We start from the raw sequence: 25,107 nt of genomic DNA, 5'->3' as shown, positions 1-25,107 counted from the left end.
AGGATAAAGCTTACGGTTAACAAACTATTATATATAAATTAGCAAATTTTTATAACCTATTAATATAATATTCGATCGCTCGAACCCTTTTAAATTAATTAAAATTATCCTATTTCGGTAAAATAAATAAATGCTAATTTAATAGAAAAATACCGAACTATTGAAGTAGTTCGCAAATCTTTTGCCTCTCATCCTAATAATAATTATATCTTAAGTTGGGAGCGGATAAGAATTACCAATAATCACGCAATTTAATAATCGCAAGTCAATTACGATATAACCTTTACGAATATTATTAATAATATACTAAATAATAAAATAGGAATAACCAAATAATATCGCTTTTTATATCTACTTAAACTTACTATCCTAGTATATTTTATTTAATATTTTATTAAGGAATTAATAATTTTAAACTCTTAATTAATATAATTTAAATAAAATTTTCTATTTATATTAATTTTTAACGAAGTTAATACGGAGTATATTTTCTTCATCTATTTTAATAATACTACGACCGTTATATATATTATATTTATCTAATAGCGTTTTAATACGTTACACGTACGTAGAATCGCGGTTGTAGATTTTAATACTATAAATAAACTCGATTTCTAAAATATTTTTATTTTTATTTATACCGAAGGACGGGCTTTATTTCAATAATTCACATAGGAGTTTCAACGTGTCTTCCTCGGTTAACTTGCGATTATAAATATTATTAATCATTTTAATAATTACTTTATTAAGTATAATAGTAGTATTAAGAATTAATATAATACTTTCGAGCTCTACTATAAATACGAATTCTTTACTAAATTAAATTTTTATTACGGTTAATAGAATTTAAATTTATGTAAAAGAAATAGGTCGGTAGTTATTACTATCAAGATTTTTAATTATATTTATTTATTAGGAGCGATAAATGTATATTAGTTTATTAGTAATATTAACAATGTTTATAAACTTAGGTATTTTAGTATTAAGAAGGTAGTTTCGAACGTAGGGATATTTAGCTTCGAAAATATAGTCTTTAAGGACTCCTACTAGTAATTTATTAATAATATATACGAAATCGATAAGGATAAACCATTTAAAATATAATAGTACGACTATATTATATATTATTAATACCCTCCGACGGATTAATTTAATTAAGTAATTAATTAATATAATTATATTACAGTACGTTGGAATTCGTATAATATTCGCCGCGGAATTAATAATAATTTAATTCGGTTATATCTATTATATTCCTAATAATAATCTTACTACTAGGCCTTTAATTACCTATATAATCAATATAAAGGTTTAACGGGCTAATTAATTATTAATTGTTCCTTCAATAAAAAAGTTAAATATCACTTTTCTTATAAGGATAATATAGCTACTAATAATATCGAATAATTTTATTTCGGAATTATTAAATTTTATATTTAGCCTCTTATTAATCTATTATTTATCGATTAAAATATTCGAGTAACTAGTATTTATATAAACGCTATATTTCTTTCTATTTAATTCCAAACGAATATTTATTTATAAATAGTTATAATATATAAGGTTACTTAATAGTTTCGAAGGACCTTAATCAGTCTATTCTACTACTCTAAAGGCTTTAGCTACCTCGTTGTATTTAATACTATTTATTATAAAGCCTACGGAGCTACGACTTTGGTTGTTTTAAAGTTGTTAAAATAATAAATAAGGTTTAGGTTAGTTAGGTAAAAGTCCCGAGCCTAATAATTTAGGATTAATATATAAATTAATATAAATATAAATAAATATTTCACTATATATAGAAAAAACTTCGTTATATTTTCTATATATTTAGTAACTTATATTATTGTATAGTAATAAATAGGTAGAACCGAAATTAATATTAGATTTAGAGTTGGTAGTAGTAAGGATACTTATTAATATATTCTCCGACGACGGTTTAATAGCTAGAAATATTTCCTTCTCTCTTAAATTATAATTTTAATTAACCTCTTTAAAACCTTAGTCTTTAAAATATTCTCCTTTAAAATCAGGTTTATCTATTCCTATATAGGTCTTACATTTATTTTTAATAATATAAACGCTATTACGGAGTAGGCCAAATTTAACGTATTAATAATAAATACATTAATATAAATAATTTTATTAATATTAGTTTTATTTAGGTAAACTATTATATTAATTAAATAAATTACTACGCTAATTGGATAATAAACTATTATATTTGTAAAATAAACCTTCCTTTCCTAATAAATTACAATATTTATATAAATTTCTTTAATATAATAATAAACTACATTTATATTTACCGAACGATAATTTGTAATATAATAGTAACTTACTACAATATTCGCTAAACGATTAATTTCCGCAATTAATAGAGAAAGAAGGTAAATTACAATATCCGCCCCGGTTATTGTCTCTTCCCTATAGCGTTATATTTAAATTTTCTTCAATATCTTCCTCCTACTTTACGAAATTGGCGGCTTTAATAGCTTGAATATTAGGGAGCTTGCTGTTAAATTCAGCCCTCAATATTCACTTATTAAAACTACTACTATAACCTCCTAAATCATCGATAATTTTAAGATAATAGATTTCCGTACGATAATTAATATATATTAACTATTTATTAAAGGTTATATTATTAATTAATTTAATAACCAAATCTTTTAAACTAGGGTATAAATAATTATAAATATATACTATATATATACTTCTATCTTTTTTACCTAATTCTTTAGAATATTAGATAACTTTTATTATAATATTATAAAGTAATTTACTAGAGCGATAATTATTGTAGGAATATTCTAACGTATTAAATTTAATTAATACTTAGGCGCGGAGCATCTTCCAATATAGAAGAATCGCGATATATTAATTATTAAAACTCTATTTTATTACTATATAGGTCTTTATATCGAACTAATTTATATACTATATTTTCGCCCTACTTATAAAGAATTAATAGAAATTTTTACGGAAATTATTAGCTTTAAAATCGTTATTAACAATATTATCTCTTATATTCTTAATAAAAAGGTACGGCAATATAATATACGTTTTATCTTTTAATTAAAAATAATCGCTTCTTATATTACCGTTTTTCTTTTTAACGTCGGGTTAAAAGTAGCCGACTATTAAAATCTTCTAATTACTAAGGGTAAAAGACTAAAGGGAAGCGGCAAAATAATCGGCTATAGTCTCGAATTTATTATTATTAATCTTGCCTATAACTTTAATTATATAGGTAATATAGTGGAATTTTTTATTGGTAATTATATTTAATAAGTTAGTTGGATTAATATTATTATTATTACTTATATTTTAATTGCGGTTATTATTTCCAATAGCAGTATTACTACCAGTATCTACCTACATAAAACTTATATTACTAATTTTAATTAATTAACGCTATTGTTAAATAATTGTTTAGAATTTACAGGGTATACAAAGTAAGCTTTATAATACCTTTTGTAATTACTATTTAAAAAATTAGGAATTAGAAAGTAGTTCGATTATATATTAATCTCTAAGGGGTAGTCTGGTAATGTCGGGAGAAAAGGAGGTTAGTACCGATAAATATAGTTAGGTTTTAGGGGTTTTTGGAAATAGAGCGAGTATAATACCGGGTAAGCCTTACAATTTATATTAAAGGGTATAGGGATAGGGGAAATTAATATTTAGGAGCGGGGTTTTAATAGATTTAAGAACATCGAACGATAATTTAATTTTAATTAGTACTTTCCCCTTCTACTACTTTAATAGCCTTAAAAATATTATCGATTAAGTATTTTATTTATTTTACAGTAATAGGGAAAGAGTTTATATATTTTATCGTTTAGGTACTTTCCTAAGGGGCTTTAAAAATACTATTCGGCTTACTCATAATTATTTATTATTAACTATAATTAATTAATATACTACCATTAGTACACTCGGGTTAAGTATAATTATAATTAGTAATTCGATCGGGTTGTTCCTTCTAATATCCGTTATTATTATATTATTATTTTAGAGTAGTATCGGCGTAGTATAATTAGTACTTAAACTAGAATTAGAGGAAATAATAATTGTAGCCCTAATTTATATTTACTATAATAGATTTTATATTAGTAGAGAAGTTTATTAAAATCCAATATATATTAAGTATTAAGAAATTTAATTAATAAGGTTCGTTATTATATTAAATAGTACATTAGGTATAGAAATATCTAATTCGGCCAATATAGAAAATAAATTAATATAGGGCTACAGTATTAAATTCAACTTGTACCAATTTAAATACATTAGTAGTTCGGTTACAATTATATTATACTCTTTCCGTATATTATTTATATTTATATTAATATTTTTAATATTCTTATTGCGTAGCGATATACTTTTAAAAAACTAATAATTATTATTATAAATATTTTTACTATCTAATTTATCAGTATACTAGCGGTCGTTATCGCCGTTAAATAATTTAATATTTAGTAAAGAAAATAATTTATTTATCGAATTAAGAAAACTTCGGCCCTTAAATATGAATAATATAATTTAAGAGGGCGTTTTAACAATGTTAAATAGTTGACTATCTTCTTTTATATTACTCCTAAGTAATTAATCGAGTAATTAAACGTTGGGTTATAAATACAAAAATAATAATTCTGCTAGTATTATTAAATTTAGGGGTTTGGTTTAATAATATGGGAATTACTTTTAAACATTTTAAATTACTAGTCTATTAACTATAGAGGAATTTTATTAATTAGGGGGAACTTATTAAGGGATAGACGCTTCGTAATTAATATTTAATATTTAATTGCATTATATATCATTTTAAACAACAGTTAGTTTATTACTAATCTCTTAACTAAGGGGCTACTCATTGTAGGAGCGTTAGCTATTATATAATTAACCTTTATTTTATTCTATAATAGTAGGGAGGGGTGTAAAGGATAGTTGATAGTCGGTCCTTAATTAAACTTATTATTATTAATTAACCTACTTATTATTTTAGTACTTATTATTTTATTTAATAATTAATAAGGTTAGTTAGGGTAGCGGTACTAATTTAAAAGCTATATCGAATAATTATTCAAGGATATAATAATTAAAAATCCAATTTTCTAAGTACAAGGCCAAAGGAACTTATTACAATCAACACATTAACTAAATTATTAATAATAATACAATTAACGTATTATTGTTAGGTTAAAACAGAATCGCGATAACTCAATTAAACGCTTCGTATTTTAATTAATTTAGCCGTCCAATCTATTGGAAACGTAGGTTTAGATAAATAAAATCCGATATATAATATAGATTTCTAATAGTTGCCGGGTCGGCTAAATCTATTTTAGGTATAGTATTAATAGATAACGATAATTAATTAATTAGATAATAACGGCGGTCCGGGAGCCGGTATATAATTTAATACGTAAAGTATAGAGGTCGGGCGAAGCGTAGCTAACGAAGTAGCGATAATTTCTAAAAAGAATCTAATAGTATAATATAGGATGGACAATTCACATTAACTGGTTATTGGGCACTATTGTGAGATAAACGGTACGATGGATGCAAAATGGTCTAAATGTATTGTTTAGAAAAGAATCTAACTATTAGGAGGTTTACTATTATTCGGGTCTTATATTCTATTCTATGTCCGTTGATCCTACCTGCTAATAGTCGCCTCAATAGTCGTCCTAACTATAGATAGTCGTCCTAACTATAGTAGGGTTAACGTCTTACAAATAGTACTTATATTAAGGTTATTAAAACCTCTCTATACAAATACCTTTTCGAGTATTACCTACAAAACTTACTAGAATCCCTTTATAACCTAGCTTTATCCTAAGAATACAATCCTATTCTTTGTAATTATATTCGAAAGGAAGTTAAACTTATTATAGACTTTATTACCGTAAAAGTTAAATAGTTCTATAACCCCGGACGGAAACCTATAAATATTAAAACTAGGGATAAAGTCTTCCTAAAACTTCACTATAATTACTATTTCCGAAATCGCCTATTACGTAAATTCTCCTAATAATATATTAGGCCCTTTAAGGTTATTAAGAAGGTTGGAAAACTGGCTTTCAGAATACAATTGCCCCTTATAATAAAAGGGATTTACTCGGTTATTTCAATTACTTATTTAAAGAAAATACCCTCCGGAGAAGATCTATTCGGACGTACCCCCCTGCCCCCGGGGCCAGTAACCAATTTATAAGACTCTAACCTAGAATCGCCCAACGGACTAAAGTATAAATTAAAACGTATAGTTACTTATAAAATAATTCGGTAGGGAGTTTTATATTAGGTAAAGTAGAAAGGGTATAGTAATAAGAATAACAAATAGAAGAATAAAGAGGATTTATTATATTCTAAGGAACTAGTAGCCGACTACTAGGACCGAATAGGAGGCCGCCCTAAAAAAAATTTAGAAAAAGAAAAGACAGCTAAGAAGGACTCAAGCAAGAAGGACTCAAGCAAGAAGGCCACACGCCGGAATACCCGAAGGAAGGGAAACTAAGGACACTACTAAGGACAGCAGCCTTTTTATATGTAAACCGGGGACTTGTTACCGGATATATACAATTAACTATAAAGTAGGGTATTAGGCTAGCATAGAGCTCAATTGAGCCATGCCCAGTCCGGTACTACGGCCAGGGCACAACCAGTACCATAGTACAGGCCAGTCGGCTGCCATTAACAAACGGCTGCCGGGAAGTAGGGCGGCCCACCCTACAAACCAGGGTAGGCCCTACTCGGACCAGGGATTCTTATATAAAAGAATCCCTATCCAAGCCGGCCAACGGCCGCTTACTTTCCTTCTACATCTCGCTTTCTTACTTTAATATTATTGATTATATTAAGGATATTTGGAGTTTCTGAGCAAACCCAGCGAACCGTAACACAGAGACTACAATGCAACCGGGGACCGGAAGTCAGGAAGCGTGGTGGGGTCCTCGCCCACACATGTGGTGAAGGTCGCATTGAGTGGTGACACTGGGGCAACCACATCTTGATCCCCTGCGGATCTCGGAGAAAAGTGAAAGTCTATGTACACGGCTATAAAAACGGGCTTGTCTCTTGAAACAAGCGCCAAGAGCTGGGGAAACGGCCATCGTGGTCGCATATGAACTTTGGCGATGGTAAAGATGGGTATCTGGCGCTGAAACGTCATGTTTGGTACTGTACCATAACAGTTGAAGCCTCGGCACTTTCAAGACGACAAGTGCTTAATCAGACACTACACTTACAGTCTGACAGGTCCCGATTTAGCGGCTGCAGTAATCAGGAACGAACGACATGGGGAGCGCTACCAGTATATACCACCACGGCGGCCTCTATGCTGACGCCAGACGGCGGCCAACCGTCGGTAGGGCAGGCTCGGCATAGGTCCGGGAGCATTGGCCACCGCCCGGCGCCCCGGCGTGGGATCGGGCCAACTCAACGGGCCATCTCAACCGCATCATTGGGTACGGTACGTCGCACCAACCAATCGTTTAACGACATCAAGACGTTGAAAACACCTTCCCCAGATCACCGTGAAATAGCCTTCACCCACACTTGCTCCAGAATCCTGATCTACACCCATGAACCTAAGGAATGCGCAATAGTATACATAATGGATCCGTCCCGACCAGTCTCCACTCCTTGCCCTACAACCTCCGGCGCTTACCTACGGGGAGTCATGATCTTCCGTCCAGGTCGGTATGACTGCATGTAGGCCGGACTCTGAAACATATTGAGCCCTTCATCCGCAATAGCAAGGTTGACTTGGCTTCCCGTGAACGGGGTTCAACGATGAGCCTTTTCCCATAGGCAGGATCCTGATCATAGCACCAGAGTTCTAGAAGGACCTCACAATATGGCGTAGACTTTTTTCTGTCATGACCTGCAGGCAGCCAAGGAGAAACCGTATCTCGCCCAATAACTGGCCAATGCTTGTCCCTTCTGATGCGGTGCATCATTAGTGGCCGATAGTGGTAAAACACACACCTAACCCTCCCAGACTAGTGCTTGGCCCGCTAACATGGACTTTAACAGAGATTAACCAACCGCCTCTACCACTGTTGGAATTCCAAATCACACACATCGTTTTTCCAACAAGATCATCGTAGGAAACATATGTGTCATAGAAAGTTCTATGCAGGTCCCTTCCACATAATTCGTCGACTTCCCTATCTCGTCTCTTCCCGTCGATTTCCACGATTTCGACCGTAACGGAGCCGCCCGCCATTGGTCACCGTCTCACCGGGTGCATGTAGGCTCCAACCCGACTGTCGTTGCCCGGATTCCACACCGAGTCGATCCCGGTGGCTTCCGAATGTGAAACTCGTGACCATAAGGCACCCTTTACGAGGCATCTCTCCGTCGACTAAGAATCGAAACCGGTGACCCGGTACCGTGTCTGGCTCGTGACATTGGCATGAACTGCTGCAGACTGCATTCTGCACGGCGCAAGCCGCAGCAGCGATTCACCTTCCTGTTCCTGCATAACACCAGCCCTACGGCTATACATACAACTGCTCAGTCAACGAATATCAGGAAGGGCCACCATCTGACATTATGCGGATTGTCCTGCATTTGCGGTCATCAACAGAAGGACCGAGGTCAAGTCCGTAAACAGATTCCCGCCCCCTGTCTCTGGCCTTACATGGTGAAGGTATCACCACATAGGCCGTCCCAAGCCTGAGGCAGCCCTCCCACCCTCTTTTCAGCCTTGTGACGTGCATCAAGGATGTCGCAGACCATGATGCATGTCTAGTGTGAGTTTCTTATCCTTGAGACAAATGACAGAGGAACAGATGGCCCTGGCTTCTGTCCCCAACAACCCTAGCGCCAAGAACCTGTGATGTACAAGTGGGGATTTGCAAACAATGTCTCGCTAGACAACCAATCGCTTTGATTCCCGCCCAACCCATCCGATTTCTATCCACAGTCCAAAGACGTCAAAAGGTCCCGAGAGAGTTCGCAAGTGATCGGTGACTGACCGTGAGATTTCAAAACCAGTGAGAGCAGAGATGGATAACCACATTCGTCCAAGCACCGCCTCAAACAGCTGACAAGATGCCACCAATCAGTTGCCAAGATATCTTGCGGATCACGGTCCCGACATCATTTTCTCCCAAGTCTTAAGGTCACAGCCCCTCATTCCGGGTTCAAGACGAATAAACTGTTGAATCGATATCTAATACCCTGGGGGAGAATCCGGGTCAGTACGGAGATGCCGTTGATCGTCCACCGTTGGCATGAAGGTGAACGGTCGGTCGACCATTGGCCGTCATCGAAAGGGCTGGATCCTATTCCTTGTCCGCTATCTCTACACTACTGAGCGACGAACAGTGGGGCACTACGAATGGCACCGACACGGACACAAGATTAAACTTCAAGACACCCCCAGTCCAGTTCCGGCCCCCATCCGGCTTCCTCCAGGCAGAAGCGGAAGCTCCATGGTATCCTCCGGGAGCCCGAACCGGAAGGATGGGCCCCACATGCGGCGGAGAGCCCCACTTTACCTGCGAACCTGGCTCCAACGGGATGGACGACGGACCTCCCACATGAAGTCTATCTTCCTTTCTTTGTGAAAAACAACTGCTGAATTATCCAGCACCCTCCCGATACTCTCTGTGCCGAGTAACACCCAAAATCACCATTATCACCACTGCCGGCGGACAGTCACTCCAGCATACGCGCCGGTTGTTGATGACGGTGCCTGAAGCTGAACGCTCGCTGGTCATCTTCAGGTAGTTCATCCCCCCTCATACCCCTATGTACCTTTCTTCATTCCTGGCCAGGTGTTGGGATGGAAGTCCTCAAAGGCTGACGCCCTCGGGAAAAAGAACCAAAGACAAGCATTGTAGCCCTGCGATCGACTCGAACCTTGACAGTTTATCTCAAAATAACTGCGTCGTAAGTTCCTATATTGCGAACGGTCTGCCATACAATTGACATTCAACAAGAAGTCCCCCAAAATCACTCAATACCCTTCCTGCAACGTCAAGTAGCCGTAACTGATTGATCAATGTCAACGGTGATTTAATGCCCCCCGCGAAAAAGACCCTATATGGTATGATCGATTGATGGCATCGTCATACCGCGCAAACCTCACCTCACACATCAACTTCCACATACTACGCATGATGGCTTTTTGCCTCAGAGAGTCTTGGCTCTTACTCATTCCCCGAAAGTCTGACTCGATCTCAGCGCTCGGCCCCCGTCCTGCCTCGGCCCCCATTTTCCAGGATCGTCCAGTGGTTGTGAGGCTGTTTTGAGGAACAAGTGCCTATTTGACTTACACAGAGTAAAATCACAGGCCGTCGCATGTCCCTATGGCCTGGGCGTAAGTAAGCAGACAAAGTCTGCATAAACCACGACTTTCGTCTAGACCTAGGCATCATCAAACATTATTGTTGCGTATCTGTGGCATACGTTTGAGTAAGCAATCTGAGAAAGTGTTTGGGCACATATAAGGCCTAGAGAGGGAGAGGGAGGAGAAGCGAAGAGTGAGGCGCCATTCACTATATGAGAAAAGATTGCACTGAACGAGAGTTACTCACTGGCTGATCTAGTCCGGTAGAGGCTTGCAAAATGCCTGTTCGATGCTATGAGGATATCGGAGAAATCAAACGTATGTATGCACTGGGAACACCGAACGGAGTCAGTCTTCTCTTGTTTGACATGGGCGTGACTAAATACCCATCTCAGCCATCAACTCACAATCCTCTTGATATCTACGCCTAATTAACTCCATGCATCCCCAAGGGGACCAGAAATACAGACTATACTCAGATGAATGACGTTTCCTCGAGGTCAGGACCAACGGGCCGATCCGCTTTAACCAGTAATACTCACTCTATGTCTCCGTGCCCAATATAAGCCCTGTTACCAAGTCTATCGAAGTGACGGAATGCCCGCGACTCCTTCTCTTACCTCTCCCTCTCAGATTCAACTTCTCACCTACCATATCGGCCCTTTATCAAGTGCCCCTGCGTTAGCCGTCACAGTGCCGCAATCGTGCCCTTTCTCTTTACCTTCCCATCTCATCTCCGTGCCTACCTAGAGGTAGGTAGGTAGTCTGTGGGCCTGTGGTGTCAATCTCTGTCGTGTACGTATGTCAAGTAAAATATGTACCTCAAGTTCTTTGTGACTCTGCATGCCGCCGCAGACCAGACCACGCAAAGGGAAAAGATACATACAATCTACGTATGGATGTGTAGACATGCATGCGTGTGTAGGTATGGTAGCCGTGCCACTATCCACGCCGCCACCACCACTATTGGGCAACACACACTGTCACGATGTTTAACTGGTGGCTTGCCGCCATTTTCAGGATTATTATTACTTTCTACCGGACTGTCCGGCCGGCAAAGCAGTGGCTGAGACGGGCGTACCTCGGCTACTAACCACTTCACTTTATTCCTCTGAGGGAGGGTGGTTGAGTTTGACTCTTCCCTGCAGCATTGTCCAGGGCTTGTTTTTGAAGAGAGACAGTCAAAGGTTCGTTGTGATGAGATGGATCGAGGTGGCCATAACGACAGCTACGACGATCATAGTATATGTGTCTATATCAACAGTAGCGAAATAGTTTGACTGGGAATAACACACAGGCAGTGACACACCAAGGCGAATGTAACTTTCGGTACACACATACTCTATTACCTGCATGCCCATGTTACCTGCGCGTATGGAAAGGTGAAAGAAAAAGGTGGTCATGCTTGAATGGCGAGTGTTAAAGTGAACACCGAGCAAATGTGAACATTGCGAACCACTTTGAGGAAGGATGAGATATTGAATGATTGATGACTTGTGATTATCTCTTGTTCTGGACCTCGTCATCACTGCACCAGTTTCTCATCTCTTTCTTTTTCCCGCGGAGCTAGAGCCGCTTCGATATATCCACCGTTCAGTCATCACATTCCCAACAAGCGCCCCCTTTATCACCCAAAAATTTATAGACACCTCTATACCTTCTTTCTGAACCACACTTCCAATACAATACCACAATTGTAACGCCGTGAAGAGAGGGTGAAGTAAGTTATACACACATAAAACGAATGATATGATGGACACACACGTCTTTACTTTTTATCCCCATGCAGACACCAACCGTACTATGATGATGATGTTGACGATGATGACAATGATGACAAACGATGATGATGATGATGCACGATGCACAGGAGGAGAAAGAAGCAAACGAGAAGAAAAACAATGACTGCACCTTTCGAAAAAGAGGTTCACAACTCATTTGAAAAAAAAAAAAAAAAAAAAAAAAAAAAAAATCGAAAAAGAAAGAAATCAGGTTCGACGCCATGCTCGCTTTCGTCCCGTTCGTTCGTTTGTTCGTTCGTACCGTATCGTTCGACACTTAGCATCCCCTACCCGAAAACTATAAAAATTCCCACACCGTGACCGTCACCCCTCTCTTACCCGTATGAGACTTTTTGATAAGCACCCAACACTTCTCGCTTCATCACAACATTCGCCATTTCCGGCGCCCATGTCCTTCCTATACCCAGTCGAACCCTTCTAGCCCATCGTTCCTCCTAGGCCCTGCGGCTCATCATGGCTGCTGTGGCCCCTGCGGCTGCGAGATCTTGTTGCTGTTGCTGCCGGGCACTCGTGGTACGAATCGCCGCTCGCGGTAGACTGCTCCCATTGGAACCAACATTTCCGGAGTTGAAACCGCCAGCTGTTGAGCCAGTTGTACCTCCACTTGCTCTTTTCACGCCAGACGTTGCCCCACTAGCCGAAGCCGTCATGCCAGAGACCTTACGCGAGGAAGGCAAAATACCACTAGCAAGAGTGGGTTTCAAAGGACCCTGAGGCATACCAGAACTGACGACTCCTGACCGCAGTGAGGTTCTGGTAGTGACAGCGGCGGCCGGCGGCTCCGGCAGCGGCCGAGGTCCTCCGTTCAGATTCTGTACACGCTTGCTTGGGGATGATTCCCGCGTCGATGCAAGGCGTGGCACTGGCATGGAAGATGAGGGCGGAGTCTTCTGTCCGGTGATGAACTCATGTCGTACGGCTTCTTCTGGCTTCATTCTTCTATCCGGATCCCACCTGAGGCATCGAGCAATGAAATCCAAGAATGGTTGATCATCGCACTTGAGAACCTGCTGCAAAGTCTTGGAAGAGGGGCGGCGGCGGCGACCCTTCGAGGAGACGGTAAGACGCGGCTTGCCAGAGCTATCGAAGAAGAGTTTCTTGCGTGTTGACTTTTCAATGAGGTGCTTCTCCGGAGGCCCGAATACTTCCATGATGCATGCCAGCTGTTCCTGCTCGTTCTCACCAGGGAAAATGGGAACTCCAGTGAAGAGTTCCGCCAGAATGCAGCCTAGCGACCACATATCAATGGGAAGGCCATAGGTCATACCCAGGATAACCTCAGGGGATCGGTAAAAGCGTGACTGAATGTAAGTATAAACCTTCTCGTTTTCGAAACAGCTGGAACCAAAATCAATGACCTTGATCTCCGAGTGTAGAGGGTGTCGCAGAAGGATGTTTTCTGGCTTCAAGTCGCAATGAATGACCTTGTGTTGCTTGAGCAGAAGCAGTGAGCTGAGCATTTGTTTAGTGAACCGCCGAATCAACTTGAGTGAGAAGCCCCGGAAAGCGTTGGACTTGATGAACTCGTAAAGATTCATGTCAAGTAGCTCGGTGGAAATGCAGAGATGCCCACGGAAATAGAAGCTGTGGGTGAAATTGACCATGCTGTGCTTATTTTTGGGGTCCTGGAAGTTTACTTGTTAGCGAACAAAGAAGTAAGGATAGGATGAACCTTCAACAAGAAACTTACCCATTCGCGAAGCTTCTGCAGGATATTGACTTCCACAAGAGCCTGCTGGTGGAACCGCTTCTTGTTCCGGATAATTTTGACGGCCACAAGGACGCCAGTCTTATGATCGATGCATCGAACAACCTGCCCGAAGCTACCCTTTCCAAGAACATCAATGATTTCATATCTGTATGCAAGATGATCGCCGATAATAATCGAGTAGTCTCCTCGCTCATCATCGTACCCAAAGTTGGGAAGGTCTGATTGAACGTTACCAACCACCTTGGCCGCATTCTGAGTACCGCAAAAGTAGACGTCTTTATAATCCACAATTTCGCCGCGTTCGTAAATGTTTAGAACGGCAATCCTAAGGGCTTCCTGAGGACCAACGCGTTCCTTGGCAGTAGCACGCTTGCGCAAGGCATCGAGCGTCCGAGCCGCCATTTCCGTCTCCTTACGCCGCGACCCGAGTTTCTTCATCTCTTCCTCGGCCACCATATCATCCTTGTCGAGATCGGCCGTCCAGACGTCACGGGGTTGGCTCAGAGTCGCACCTGAACTCTTCGGCTTGAGAATCTTTTGCGCCGAGCTATACGTATGAATCGATCGCTCTGCCACCGTGTCTAGACTAGATTCCTTCTTGCCTGCCGCCGCCTCGCCACGATGACGGTCCCCTGCAACATTGGCGTTGAGGCTCGAGGCTGAGCTCTTCCGTCTCCTAGACTCCAAGTATGTCGCGGTTCCATTCGATTTTGATGAAGGCGTCGGGCTTGGGGCTTTCGTGGTTGAAGGCATGCTACCCAATGTCGCCGATATCGGGATCCTTGGGGGTGGCATAGAATCATGTCTGACACTGTTTGAATCTACCTTTTCAGGCCGATTGTTGCCGTTCTTGGATGCACTTCGTTTCCATGATAGACTCAATTTCCGTCTGATAGAGGTGCCAATTGACGATGGAGTTGGTGGCTCTTCCGGGTCAGTGGGAGGTGGTGGTGATTTCGCGGTTGATGACTTTGCGGCAGCAGGCTTCGGGGCTCGCGGTCCAGAGGGTTTCTGGGTTGGAACAGATGCATCGGGATCCCCTGTTTTTGGTCGATTGGAGTATGTCGGCTCCTGATTCCCCCCTTTTACCGCAGAAGACAAGATATATGGCGACATTCCAGACTGTGGCATCACATTCGACACCACTCCCCCCATTGACTCGTTTGAGCTGTAGGAGTCCATACTACCGCCCTTTCCTCGATTAATTGTGCTTGTACTCCTGAGATGCTGCACTGTAGGCTTATCCTCATTTCGCGTTGTGGTGAAGTAGGCGCTTCTTGACGCGGTCATGGGCGTCGACGGCGTCTTTGCAATCTGCCTGCCAGGAGAAGGAGAAAGACTCCTGTCTGATGCATTCTGCTCCTGAAGCGCCGCAATTTTGGCAGCAGTTGTAGTGCTCAACGGTCCTAGAGCAAGAGGGGGCAGACGAAGAGGCTGCAGGTTTTTCTTTGAGTTTGCGGAAGAGGACTTCTTGTCCACAGTCGAAGTGTGTACGGACTTTCGTTGGCTCGGTTTGCGTTGCAGCTTAGCAGGCGGTGGGTCAGTCAGCTGTGCCCCAGATACGCTCCCTGTAGAAGTGCTATTGATGCTACTCGTATCAAATGCTCTATTGGACTTGCGCTTGTCCAAAAACGACAGTTCCCCGGGCGAGTCGTACAGCTTTGGTATTGCTGGAACTGGGGGGACCTCTTCCTCTTCCTCGCCGTTCGCCGTATTCTGCGGAGGCACACCCTTGGGAGCAGGTAGCCTAGTGTTGCCGCTTTGCGGGACACGCGGTTGCATAGAGCCAGTCGATGATCGAACGGTATTATAGCTATTTGCTGACGCAGCCGAAAGACCCGAGCTGTAGGATTTTCTGATGCTCACGTCCGGGGTAGTCCGAGAGGAAGCTGGCGTTGGGATCTTGCGCGGCAACATGGATGGAGAACGAGACGAAGGACGTGATGTAGCTAATGGCATCGGAGCTGTTGGCACTGGAGCTGGCGCTTGGGAGGGTTGGTTATGGGACATCCGCTTCATCAATTTCGTATCCGTCGGGCTGACCGTCCTGGCGCCTAAGCCTGTTGCATGTGAAGTATGAGGAACACCAGGCATAACAGATATCCTCTTGGTCGAGGATGGAACTGGCGCCTTGACCGCCGTCTTCGGGGAGCGTGGAAATGTCACAGGTGAGCTACCGGAACCCAAGCTAAGGGCGCTCAAGTCGTGGGCTAGTGTAGCACCATCGCTGCCCCGGGGCGGTGGTTGCACAGATCTCGCCTTGGAAGTTCGCGTTGACTCGGGCATGGGACGGGGCCCTCCGTCTACGGACACTGACGTGCGTACCGGCTCTGTTCCATTTCGCTCCCCGAGTGAGGCGACACTTGGCCTTCGTCTTCGTGCCTCCGCATCCGAGTTACCGAGCACGTCAGATCCAGCCGACCGCCTGGGAGCTTTCATCGTATTGTTCGTACTTGAAACTGGGGGGTAATGGTTCGGACGACGGGTGCGGATGGCGGCCGGAGCGGTAGGAGTCGTAACACCCGAAGTGTTGGATGCTGTTGTCCCTAAGCCTGCCTGTCTACTTGTGCCATTTGTTATACTAGGTCTTCTCAAAATTGACCCGCTTCTGGCGGTCCGCGTCGGAGCCGGCTGCTGGACCGCGACTCTCGCGCCGGTGGCATTGATGGAGATGTCGGAATGGCTCCCCATGCTTTCGGGTGAAGAATTTTGACCAGGTGGTGTTGAGTAGTGGACCAGCTTTGAAACGGTTGAGGCCGACTCGAGGCTGCTCTGAAGATCGTCGAAGCTCACCGAGGGCAAGAATTCGAATGCTGTGTTTGTCGATGATCCGTCTTCGTTACCATTCCGGCTGCCAAAGGAGAACAATGAATGGTTGTTGGACGAGGAGGCGCTCAGCATCGGAGGATCCTCGGTAGGTCGACGGAAAGCGTTAATTTTGAAGGGACTGGAGTTTTCCTTGCGCCTGTGCAGAAAAGATGAGCCAATGTTAGCTGGTCTGGATCAAAAACACGGAAGGAACTTGCGGCGGGAGCCACCACTGGGCGCGATGCAAAAGAGAGTAGCACTTGGGAAGATGAGGACAAGAACGGGAACAACCTGGTGGGTGACTGGGTTTCCCCTCTGGGGCCAGCGGGGACGTGCCGCTCCCTATTGTTCATGGAGGGAATGGAGCCGTGTGGCCGGTGGTTATGGAGTCACGCAGCGCGAGGCGGGCCTCAATGAGCGGAGACGTCAGGACGACAGGGCCGCGGTATACGGCATACGGCAACCGCGACCACAACAGGGAACGGGACGGAGCCTCTTGCTCGTGCTAGGAAAGGGCTGAGTGCTGAGTGCTGACGGGGGGACAAGGCAAGGCAAGGCAAGACCGGCAGACCGGCGACAGGATCGCGAGGCGGTCTGTCTGCTTCAGAGTTTTAGTACCTTTTCTTGGCCGGCGTGCAGCGTGCGGCGTGCAGCAGCAGCAGCGTGCGTGTAGGCGTGAAGGGCGGTACGGGAGATTATGGCGCTTTGTCGTGGTGCGGTGGACGGTGGTGATAATGGTGTTTGTTCCACTCTTTTGGGATTCAGATGGTTGGTGCGTTCGCTTCAGTTCTCTCCACTGCTGTTGAGGAATCCTGTCCTTTGCAGTTCGAGTCGTCGATTCGACGTCGAGCCTAGGTCCCAGTCGTCGACAGCCAATGCGGGTGTGGGTGGGAGGACGACGCGAGAGGGCTCTACCATTGCCCAGATCAGCGAGACTGTCTCTCTTTCTTTCTCTCTATCTCTCTCTCCGTCTCTCTTTCGTCAAAGGGCTCAGTCCGGCCAAGGAGCTGAGAAGGATATCGAGGCTACCTCATTCCGGGGACGCGGTGGAAGTCGTCGTCGCCGCCGTCGAGCGTGTTCGAGACACAGCAGCCGGCCGTCGTTCGCTTCAAGTTGTTTGATGAACAGTACTAGCAATGGGGACCTCAGCAACAATGGGATGGAAGACAAAGTGGAAAATTGGTTTTGTTGCCTTGCTTGCCCTGGGGCCTGTGCTAATGACCTGGCAAGGATTTCTGCCCTCTGTGCTGTGTGGTGCTACCGGGCCGCTACACCATTCTCTACGGACTAGCCTGGTTTCGCCTTGCCGGGGGTGCGCTCTCACTCACAGGTAGGCAGGACCTGACCCGACCTCATTGGAACTTGAAGCGCACCACACACACGGCACGCAAGGCACTGGACATAGTCCTTCCCATGGATGGTGTTGACTGGATGCAGTTCAGCGCAAGTGTGTGATGTCCTTGAGGTTCTCCGCCCTTGACGACGGGATAGCGGGCAGGATGGTTAGCCCCGCCTGACAACATTCCGTTGAACAACATGGAACATCAAGAACCTGTGCCGTGACATCAAGCGGCTGCTGGCCGGCAGGTGGCAGCCACCATGAAGCAGCCACTAAACATTACCTAGGTAGGTAGGTAGAGAGCAGTAGGTTGGGACATTGGCGAGGCATCGGCCACCGGGTCAACCAGCTGCAAGAAGCCTCCACCTTATTTACAGCACAACATACCTGACACTATGAAGGACTCAAGTCCCTGTGATGCCGCTGCTGCGTAACTCGCCATGCGTGAACTGCCTGGGTAGGTGCGTGTATGGGCCACGGTTTGTAGAAACGAACAAAATGCCCTAGAACATGTTTTGCCCTTGTCGCTACCCGCGCTTGGTGAATTGAGGTTGCTCCAGCTCAGCAACTGCTCAGGGGAATGTTTTGTGGGGACAGAAAGTCGCAGGAAGGAAAAAAAAAAAAAAAAAAAAAAAAAAAAAAAAAAAAAAAAAAAAAAAAAAAAAAAAAAAAGAGAAAAAAAAAGGAGAAAGCCGAAGCGGGAACTCCTCATTCAGAACAATCGATGGAAAAGATGTACATATGCATCGATCTAACCCAACGCCTTCCCCTCTTTCTCCCCGCAAGGCCTTAATATCCACACTCAAACGGCATCCACAATCATTTCAACAGAGATAGGAGAAACGAAAGTGCCCCTGCACCTAGAGTAGAACGGTCACAAATCTCCCAGCTTCTCGTTTTCGTTCAAAGACTTTGGGAATCCCAATGCACGACGCTCTCGGCAGACTGTCGTCTGAAAGGTGACGGGGACGCCAAGGCCAACACGGGAACCAGCTCAGGTACACTCAAATTTGAGGTGTTGTTCCAAGGGGGATCCTGGCGGCGGCGATATTAGTGAAGAGTCGTGGCCAGGACGAGCAACAACAATGTGCTTCCGGATAGCCAATAAATTCATTTGCCTATCCTCTTTGTTTTGGAATTAGAAGTGGCTCCTGGAGAGCAGCGTCAACGTTGAGGCTCCAGGGACCGCCATTAACAAGAAGTAGTGTGAGTTTTGGTGCTCATTGCTCCCTTGCGTCAACCGTGTAGTATACTTGTCCTTGCTTCAAATGAAAAACAATAGATTTGAGGAAAAAGAATATACTTGTGCCTCCAAGAGCCATGGACACATAACATGCAAGGTCCCCTCACCTTACTGTAGGTCCGAGTAATTTTCAATCTCATCCGGCAGATGAACGTCAATGCCGAACTACGTGGTACATTGAATCTAGATTTGACAGAATGGGGTTTGGTGACTTGAAACGGCAGGGTTGTCCCCGTTTCATTTCTGTTTTCCTCGAACCTCTTTTGATACCGCCGTTCCCGGTCACAAATCGCCTTTCATTACTCGTGTCGATGCCATCGATGCGTGTAGAACGGGCAAGATGTTGGCACGGTTGAGTAGAAAAAAATATGCGAATGTGACATGGACGTCCATACACATCACATCACCCCTAGAAAACTCGTTAGCTCGGTACTTGAAGAGCGCTATTTCACCATTTTCAGGCTGGTGAGGTGGTATTTCTGACCTGAATAGCACCCGCTGTGGATGGTGTCAACTTTTGGTTGCATGTTCTGGCGTGGTTTAGGCCAATAGGAGGGCCAAAAGTCTATATAGATATTCTCTCCCATGTTCGAAGACGCTGCAAGTCTCGCGCTAACAAACTCTCAAGGGTTGATCTGTACAGCAAACCCCTTGATCTTGATGCCAACGAGGATCACAACGGAGGCCCCTTCCGGCTTGGCTGAAGCCCGCACGATCGAGATGTGATCGCAGCAAAAGTCTCAAGATTCAAAGGCTGTTGGTGTTGGATGCGGGGCAAGCACTTATCAATCCGTAATCACGTTTTCTTCTTCTTTTCCATATCGAGCTCCAAAGGGGTGGGTTGCTCCCAGGAACCGGGAGTGATGAAAGCTTGAACTAATTCTACGCAGGGTCCGTCCCCTACCTCACACCACACCCACTCCAATGCCTTATTGTCGTCAAATATCGTTGAGAAGTCTGTGCCATCGTCCTGGGTGATCACAGCTTGCGCCGCCGACAAATGATATCTCACCTTGAGTTTCTAGGGTTTGGCAGAGAACACGGATGAAAATGACGTCTCGTGTCTGCCACAGGCAGCGTCACCCCAGATAGGGTAGGTTGCAAGATTGGTCAAAACATCTGGCAGACCAAAGGATTGGATCCCGTTATGTATGGCTCAGAGGTTCTTCTGTCCATGGACGAACGTCCCCGAGCGCAAATCTGGACTGTTAAGGATTGCTGCAAGCACTAACACACGCTCTGATTACATCCAGGATGCTTCGCTTTTGCGCCTTGGTTTGGTGGGAATGTTATACTATAATAGCCCAATTGGCGACGCCTGCTACACGAGGCTGCGTTAGCAGATGATAACAGCGATATCACCCCTGCAGTTCGCATACCGGTGGATGCATACCTAGCTCCTCACTCACCTCGCACGGCATTCCGTCATCATCATCATCGTCGCATATACATCCAAACCTACGCTTGCGCCCTTCTTGAACAGCCCCTTCATAGCCCTTGAATTCCCTTTCTTCCTCTCAGGCTGCAATGAATCCAGTCTGACTGGTGCATGTGATTAAGCGACCAAAGAAAGAGACGAAGGTGGAACATTTACACTTGAGAGCCGTTGGCTTCCGGCAGTTGAGGAGAAAAATGAGATTCTCGGAATCATAACGGGCCAAAACCGCTGTGATATCTAGCCATGGACGACTTGACTGCTGCCTTTCTCGGTCAGGGGGATGACGCCTCGATCCAGGAGGAGGATGACGGCCAACAGGGCTCCGGCTCCGGCACCGACTCGACCACCACGGCCCGGACATTGCGACAGGGGATTCTCAAGGCAGCCAACTTGCAAGACAAGCTTCTGGAGAAGTACTCGCTCTCTAGCTCAACCTTTTACCAGTACTGCGGTTACTAATCTGAGTACAAACCAGACTCCTCGCCCAAGTCATCCCCGTAGACGATGGCCAACCTCACGGCAGCGGCGAGCCCGGCGGGGCCAACGAACCCTCGGCCTTCGGCGAACGACCAGGCTTCACGGTAGGCGCCATGTCCAACAACTTTCGACGTTTCAACGCGCGTATCGGGGTTGTCTTCAAATTCCAAGCCAAAGCCTTGCGCGTGCTGTCATGGCGACGGCCCACGCACACCTTGTCCCTACTAGCCGTCTACACCTTCGTCTGCCTAGACCCCTACTTGATCTTCGTTCTCCCGCTCGCCATCGCCTTATTCGGCATCTTCGTCCCCTCCTTCATCGCACGACACCCAGCCCCCGCCTCCTCCTCCGAAGCGCACGCGGTGCGCAACCTGGGCTACTCCCCTCGCGGCCCGCCCCTGGCACCCCCGCGCACGTTCAAGCCGACCAAGGAGCTATCGCGCGACTTCTTCCGCAACCTTGGCGACTTGCAGAACGTTATGGACGACTACAGCGTCGCCCACGACAAGATCATTGCTTTGGTGGTCCCCAAAACCAACTTCTCGGACGAGGCTTTGTCGTCCGCCATTTTCGTTTTGCTCTGCGGCGCATGCGCCCTCATGACCGTCACCGCCCACCTGATTCCCTGGCGTTATATCTGTCTGGTCGCCGGCTGGCTCGCCATCTCGTCCAACCACCCCACCGTTTCCCGACTGATTGGTGAGTGGCAGGCGCAGTATCTAGGAGGAGAAAAAGAACCGAGCGCGACGGTGCAGGCCGTGCACGACAACGATAAGAAACTGGAACAGATACAGAACCATCCGCCCGGTCCCAGCCCTGATTCATCGTTAGCAGCCGAACGCGCCTTCGACGCCTGGGTCCGCTCGGATATCATCCTGGACGACGCACCCGAGACGCGCGAGGTGGAGATCTTTGAGCTGCAGCGCCTCAGCGACACCAGCGGCGAGTGGGAGCCGTGGTTATTCAGCCCGTCGCCGTACGACCCCCTATCTGCGGCGCGGATTGCGGGCGACCGGCCGACGGGGACGCGCTTCTTTGAGGATGTTTTGCCGCCTGAGGGGTGGGAGTGGAGCGGGAAGAAGTGGGCGTTGGATCTCTGGAGCAGGGAGTGGGTGGAAGAAAGGATTATCACTGGGGTTGAGGTCGAGACGGAAGGGGAGAGGTGGGTGTATGATATCTATAATGAGCATGAGAATGGCATGAATGGCAGTGACAATGGTGACCTGGGGGCGGCGTTGGGGGATGGGGATTACGAGACACCGGTCAGGAGTCAAGATCAGAGTCGGTATACGCCCAAGATTGGACCCACGATCAGTTGGGAGGAAGGGGAGGAGGGAATGGGTCGGAGGGGACGTTGGCGGAGGCGAAGGTGGGTGAGGATGGTGAAGAGGAAGAATGTCAATGCGGCGTCCAATTAGTGGTGGTCGTCTTGGTGGGTACCCTTTGCGGCTGCTGGTTGTAATAACTATAGGAACGACTGGATTGATGGACCTGAGATGATGGACCTTTGCTTCACTGCGCTATAGCTTGTCAAACAGCTTGAACATGCGGAAGGGGTATATTGTATTCTACCAGAAATGCCCAGTGTGTTCTTCATTGTTACCAGTCTTTTTACAAAGCCGCCCCTTTTCCGCAAGGCACCAAGTCCCTTGAACACCCGCCTTTGCCCCTACCAACATGTAAAAACATTACCATACTAATGCAACACAATAAGGTATAGGTATAGTAAGTAAGCCCTGACATGTAACCGTGTTTTCCCTCTTTGGCCCCAGTGGTATCATCCCAGGAAATACCAAGAGCATCCATCAACTCGGAGAAAGATAGATATAAGCCAATCGTTCCTTGAATTCCCAGACAGCCAGATCGCACAACCCCATCGTCTCCCAAATCCATTTCGCACAAGGTATCAAACGCTACGCTCTACCAGCCAAACCGATAATAAGAAGGCAAGCCAATGAAGAAAAGAAAATGAAGAAGAGAAAGAAGTGAAACGAAAAAAAAAAAAAAAAAGACTCGTGAAAGGTCGACAACAACCAACCACTCAGCTCAACACACCCCCAAACGGCTTATACCGATCCAAGTCCCTCAGCAAGGCATCAACGACCCCGGGGAGATGTTGATCAAGCTTTCTCTTCTTGACATCTACCGACAGCGTGACGCCTCCGTTGGCCTTGCTCCCTTTGCCTTGCTGACTAGCTGTATCGCTACCAGCCCTGTCCCTTGTCGGTGATGTGGGTGTTGACGATAATACTGGTGAAGACGCCATTGATGCAGATGGAGCTTCGGGGGTGAGATAGAAATATAGGAACTCGGTCAAGCGAAACTTGACTTCGCGGCCGGTTTCTCTGCTTTTGAAAAGGGACGCAACGGTCAGGAGACCGTCAAGACGCTCAAAGACGCGCACGTTGGCGGGTGAGTCGAGGAGGGCAACGACAAGGGTGATGATGGTTGCGCATTGGATGGCGGGGGTGTTGACGGGTTCTATTAGGTCGAGAAGGAGCTGGATTTTGGGGAAGATAGGTTTAGCAAAGTTCATGGATGGCCTTCTTTGTGTGTTTGTTGCTCGTCAACTTACGTTCATGTGCGCAGCCCTCGAAAAGAGCACCTTGCTGGGTGGATGTAGAAGGAGAACACCCTGGATCAGGTCCAGAGCATTGAGGATAAGCAAGTCATACTGCCCGTCGCCGCCTCGGGCCACCAGAAAGTCGAGCGTTGTAAGCAGCCGCTGGGCGACGTTCCATTCGAAACCCTCCTGCAACTTGAAGAACTCGCGAAACGCTGGGTCGCCAGCAAGGTCGCCTAGGCCCTTGCGCTGTAGTTGTGGTTGTTCCCCGGCCGCAGCCGCATCTAGTTCCCTCTTGGCCGGGCCCGATAAGCATATCTGGGCGAGCAAGCCCTCGACCTGTTTTAGACCCTTCTTGATCTTTGCCGGCTCAAAGGCCGAGAGGTTGTCGAAAGCGAGCGATAGTAGGGACTCCATAGTTGACTTGATCTGTATATGTTGTGATCGGAGTCTGTTGTGTTTGTGGTTGGGTTTTGAATTCGGAGACAGGTTGCTGAAAATGTCCGATGGATTGACGACGATGATACTTGGAAAGGAATAAGATGGGCAGCGCCCAATCGTCTATGATGTAATTTTGCGACCGGCAACCCCTGCGCCGAAGATCTTCAGGGCAGAAGAGAAGTGATAGCAGGGGAAAGGGCTCTTGGCGCTGGTCGTTCCCGGTTTGGCGTCTAGTGGATGGTAGACAAATAGGTATGTTGAGATACGAAATAAGTCGAAGTCGAGAGAGAGAGATGCTATTGAGAAAAACAATGGTAGAATTTAAGAGCAAGATGGACGTACATGTCCCCCCAAATGCGCCGCCGCGGAAGGGGTTCAGTTGGCGCAAGGGCTAGAGGATCGGACGGGATGTTCTGATGCAAAACTGGAAGTCAAATGGCACTCTGACATCCACGCGTGTGCGCGCAGACAGGGGGTCACCAGACGACTGGGACTGGGACTGGGCCTGAGAACGAGGACCTGAAGCGGAAGTGGATCCGGCGATGTTGACCGCAAGATGCGAATTGGTCCGTTTGTACGAGCGTGATGGCGCCGCTGCCACGAAGGTCCAGGGATTTGGAGGGAGGAGCCGTGCGCTACCTGACCTCAGATTGCTTTAGGGGGCCGCTAGGCGTACGGGCTGGAGAGTTGCAGAAGAGAGAACCGAAGAGAAAAATAAATAAATGGTATGTAAACAAAAAAAGGGAAGAAGGTCAGAACACAGAAAGGAGGTAAAAAAATTGCGGCTTCCCAGGTTATCCCATCTGACCATGTGCGTTGGACTGGTACCTAGTTTTTTTTTTTTTTTTTTTTTTTTTTTTTTTTTTTTTTTTTTTTTTTTTTTTTTTCCTTCAAGTTGCAACAACCCGACCAACTGGACGAAGAAGCTGTCCCTTGCTGCTGCCCGCCCAGGCCGCCAGAGCTGCCCGAAGCCGAA

General features: G+C 45.2%; 4 protein-coding genes across 4 annotated transcripts; 1 reads left to right on the top strand and 3 right to left on the bottom strand.

The window, feature by feature from the left end:
• Window positions 1-12,469: 12,469 nt before the first annotated feature.
• On the bottom strand, window positions 12,470-17,155 carry B0T23DRAFT_26367 (uncharacterized protein). The gene is made up of 3 exons (XM_062834208.1): window positions 16,922-17,155; window positions 13,802-16,787; window positions 12,470-13,736 (listed from the first exon to the last, which is right to left on the bottom strand). Exons 1-3 carry the CDS (start codon window positions 16,981-16,983, stop codon window positions 12,546-12,548), a joined length of 4,239 nt encoding a protein of 1,412 aa, XP_062697438.1. The 5' UTR covers window positions 16,984-17,155; the 3' UTR covers window positions 12,470-12,545.
• Window positions 17,156-20,466: 3,311 nt separating this feature from the next.
• On the top strand, window positions 20,467-22,545 carry B0T23DRAFT_401327 (Peroxin/Dysferlin domain-containing protein; the record flags this gene model as incomplete). Its single annotated transcript, XM_062838571.1, has 3 exons — window positions 20,467-20,492; window positions 20,927-21,063; window positions 21,116-22,545. The coding sequence occupies 3 exons, from the start codon at window positions 20,467-20,469 to the stop codon at window positions 22,543-22,545; spliced, it is 1,593 nt and encodes a 530-aa protein (XP_062697437.1).
• A 183-nt stretch (window positions 22,546-22,728) lies between these two features.
• Window positions 22,729-23,140, bottom strand: B0T23DRAFT_370729 (uncharacterized protein). The gene has a single exon (XM_062836612.1). The coding sequence runs from the start codon at window positions 23,018-23,020 to the stop codon at window positions 22,739-22,741; it is 282 nt and encodes a 93-aa protein (XP_062697436.1). The 5' UTR covers window positions 23,021-23,140; the 3' UTR covers window positions 22,729-22,738.
• B0T23DRAFT_26313 (cell division protein Cdc14) lies at window positions 22,857-24,367 on the bottom strand. The gene is made up of 2 exons (XM_062834207.1): window positions 23,703-24,367; window positions 22,857-23,627 (listed from the first exon to the last, which is right to left on the bottom strand). The coding sequence occupies exons 1-2, from the start codon at window positions 24,105-24,107 to the stop codon at window positions 23,169-23,171; spliced, it is 864 nt and encodes a 287-aa protein (XP_062697435.1). The 5' UTR covers window positions 24,108-24,367; the 3' UTR covers window positions 22,857-23,168.
• Window positions 24,368-25,107: the final 740 nt, after the last annotated feature.

The sequence above is a fragment of the Neurospora hispaniola genome, assembly GCF_033458365.1.
Source record: "Neurospora hispaniola strain FGSC 10403 chromosome Unknown B0T23scaffold_1, whole genome shotgun sequence".
Taxonomy (NCBI): domain Eukaryota; kingdom Fungi; phylum Ascomycota; class Sordariomycetes; order Sordariales; family Sordariaceae; genus Neurospora; species Neurospora hispaniola.
The sequence above is the reverse complement of the archived record's forward strand: the minus strand, read 5'-3'. Positions and strand labels throughout refer to the sequence as shown.

Coding starts and splice junctions, on each gene's coding strand:
- B0T23DRAFT_370729 (XM_062836612.1), bottom strand. CDS start 23,020: ATGGATTTGGGAGACGATGGGGTTGTGCGATCTGGCTGTCTGGGAATT.
- B0T23DRAFT_26313 (XM_062834207.1), bottom strand. CDS start 24,107: ATGGAGTCCCTACTATCGCTCGCTTTCGACAACCTCTCGGCCTTTGAG. Junction 23,628..23,702: donor CGAGGGCTGCGCACATGAAC/GTAAGTTGACGA, acceptor CCCAAAATCCAG/CTCCTTCTCGACCTAATAGA.
- B0T23DRAFT_26367 (XM_062834208.1), bottom strand. CDS start 16,983: ATGAACAATAGGGAGCGGCACGTCCCCGCTGGCCCCAGAGGGGAAACC. Junction 16,788..16,921: donor GAAACCCAGTCACCCACCAG/GTTGTTCCCGTT, acceptor TTTTCTGCACAG/GCGCAAGGAAAACTCCAGTC. Junction 13,737..13,801: donor TGCAGAAGCTTCGCGAATGG/GTAAGTTTCTTG, acceptor GTAAACTTCCAG/GACCCCAAAAATAAGCACAG.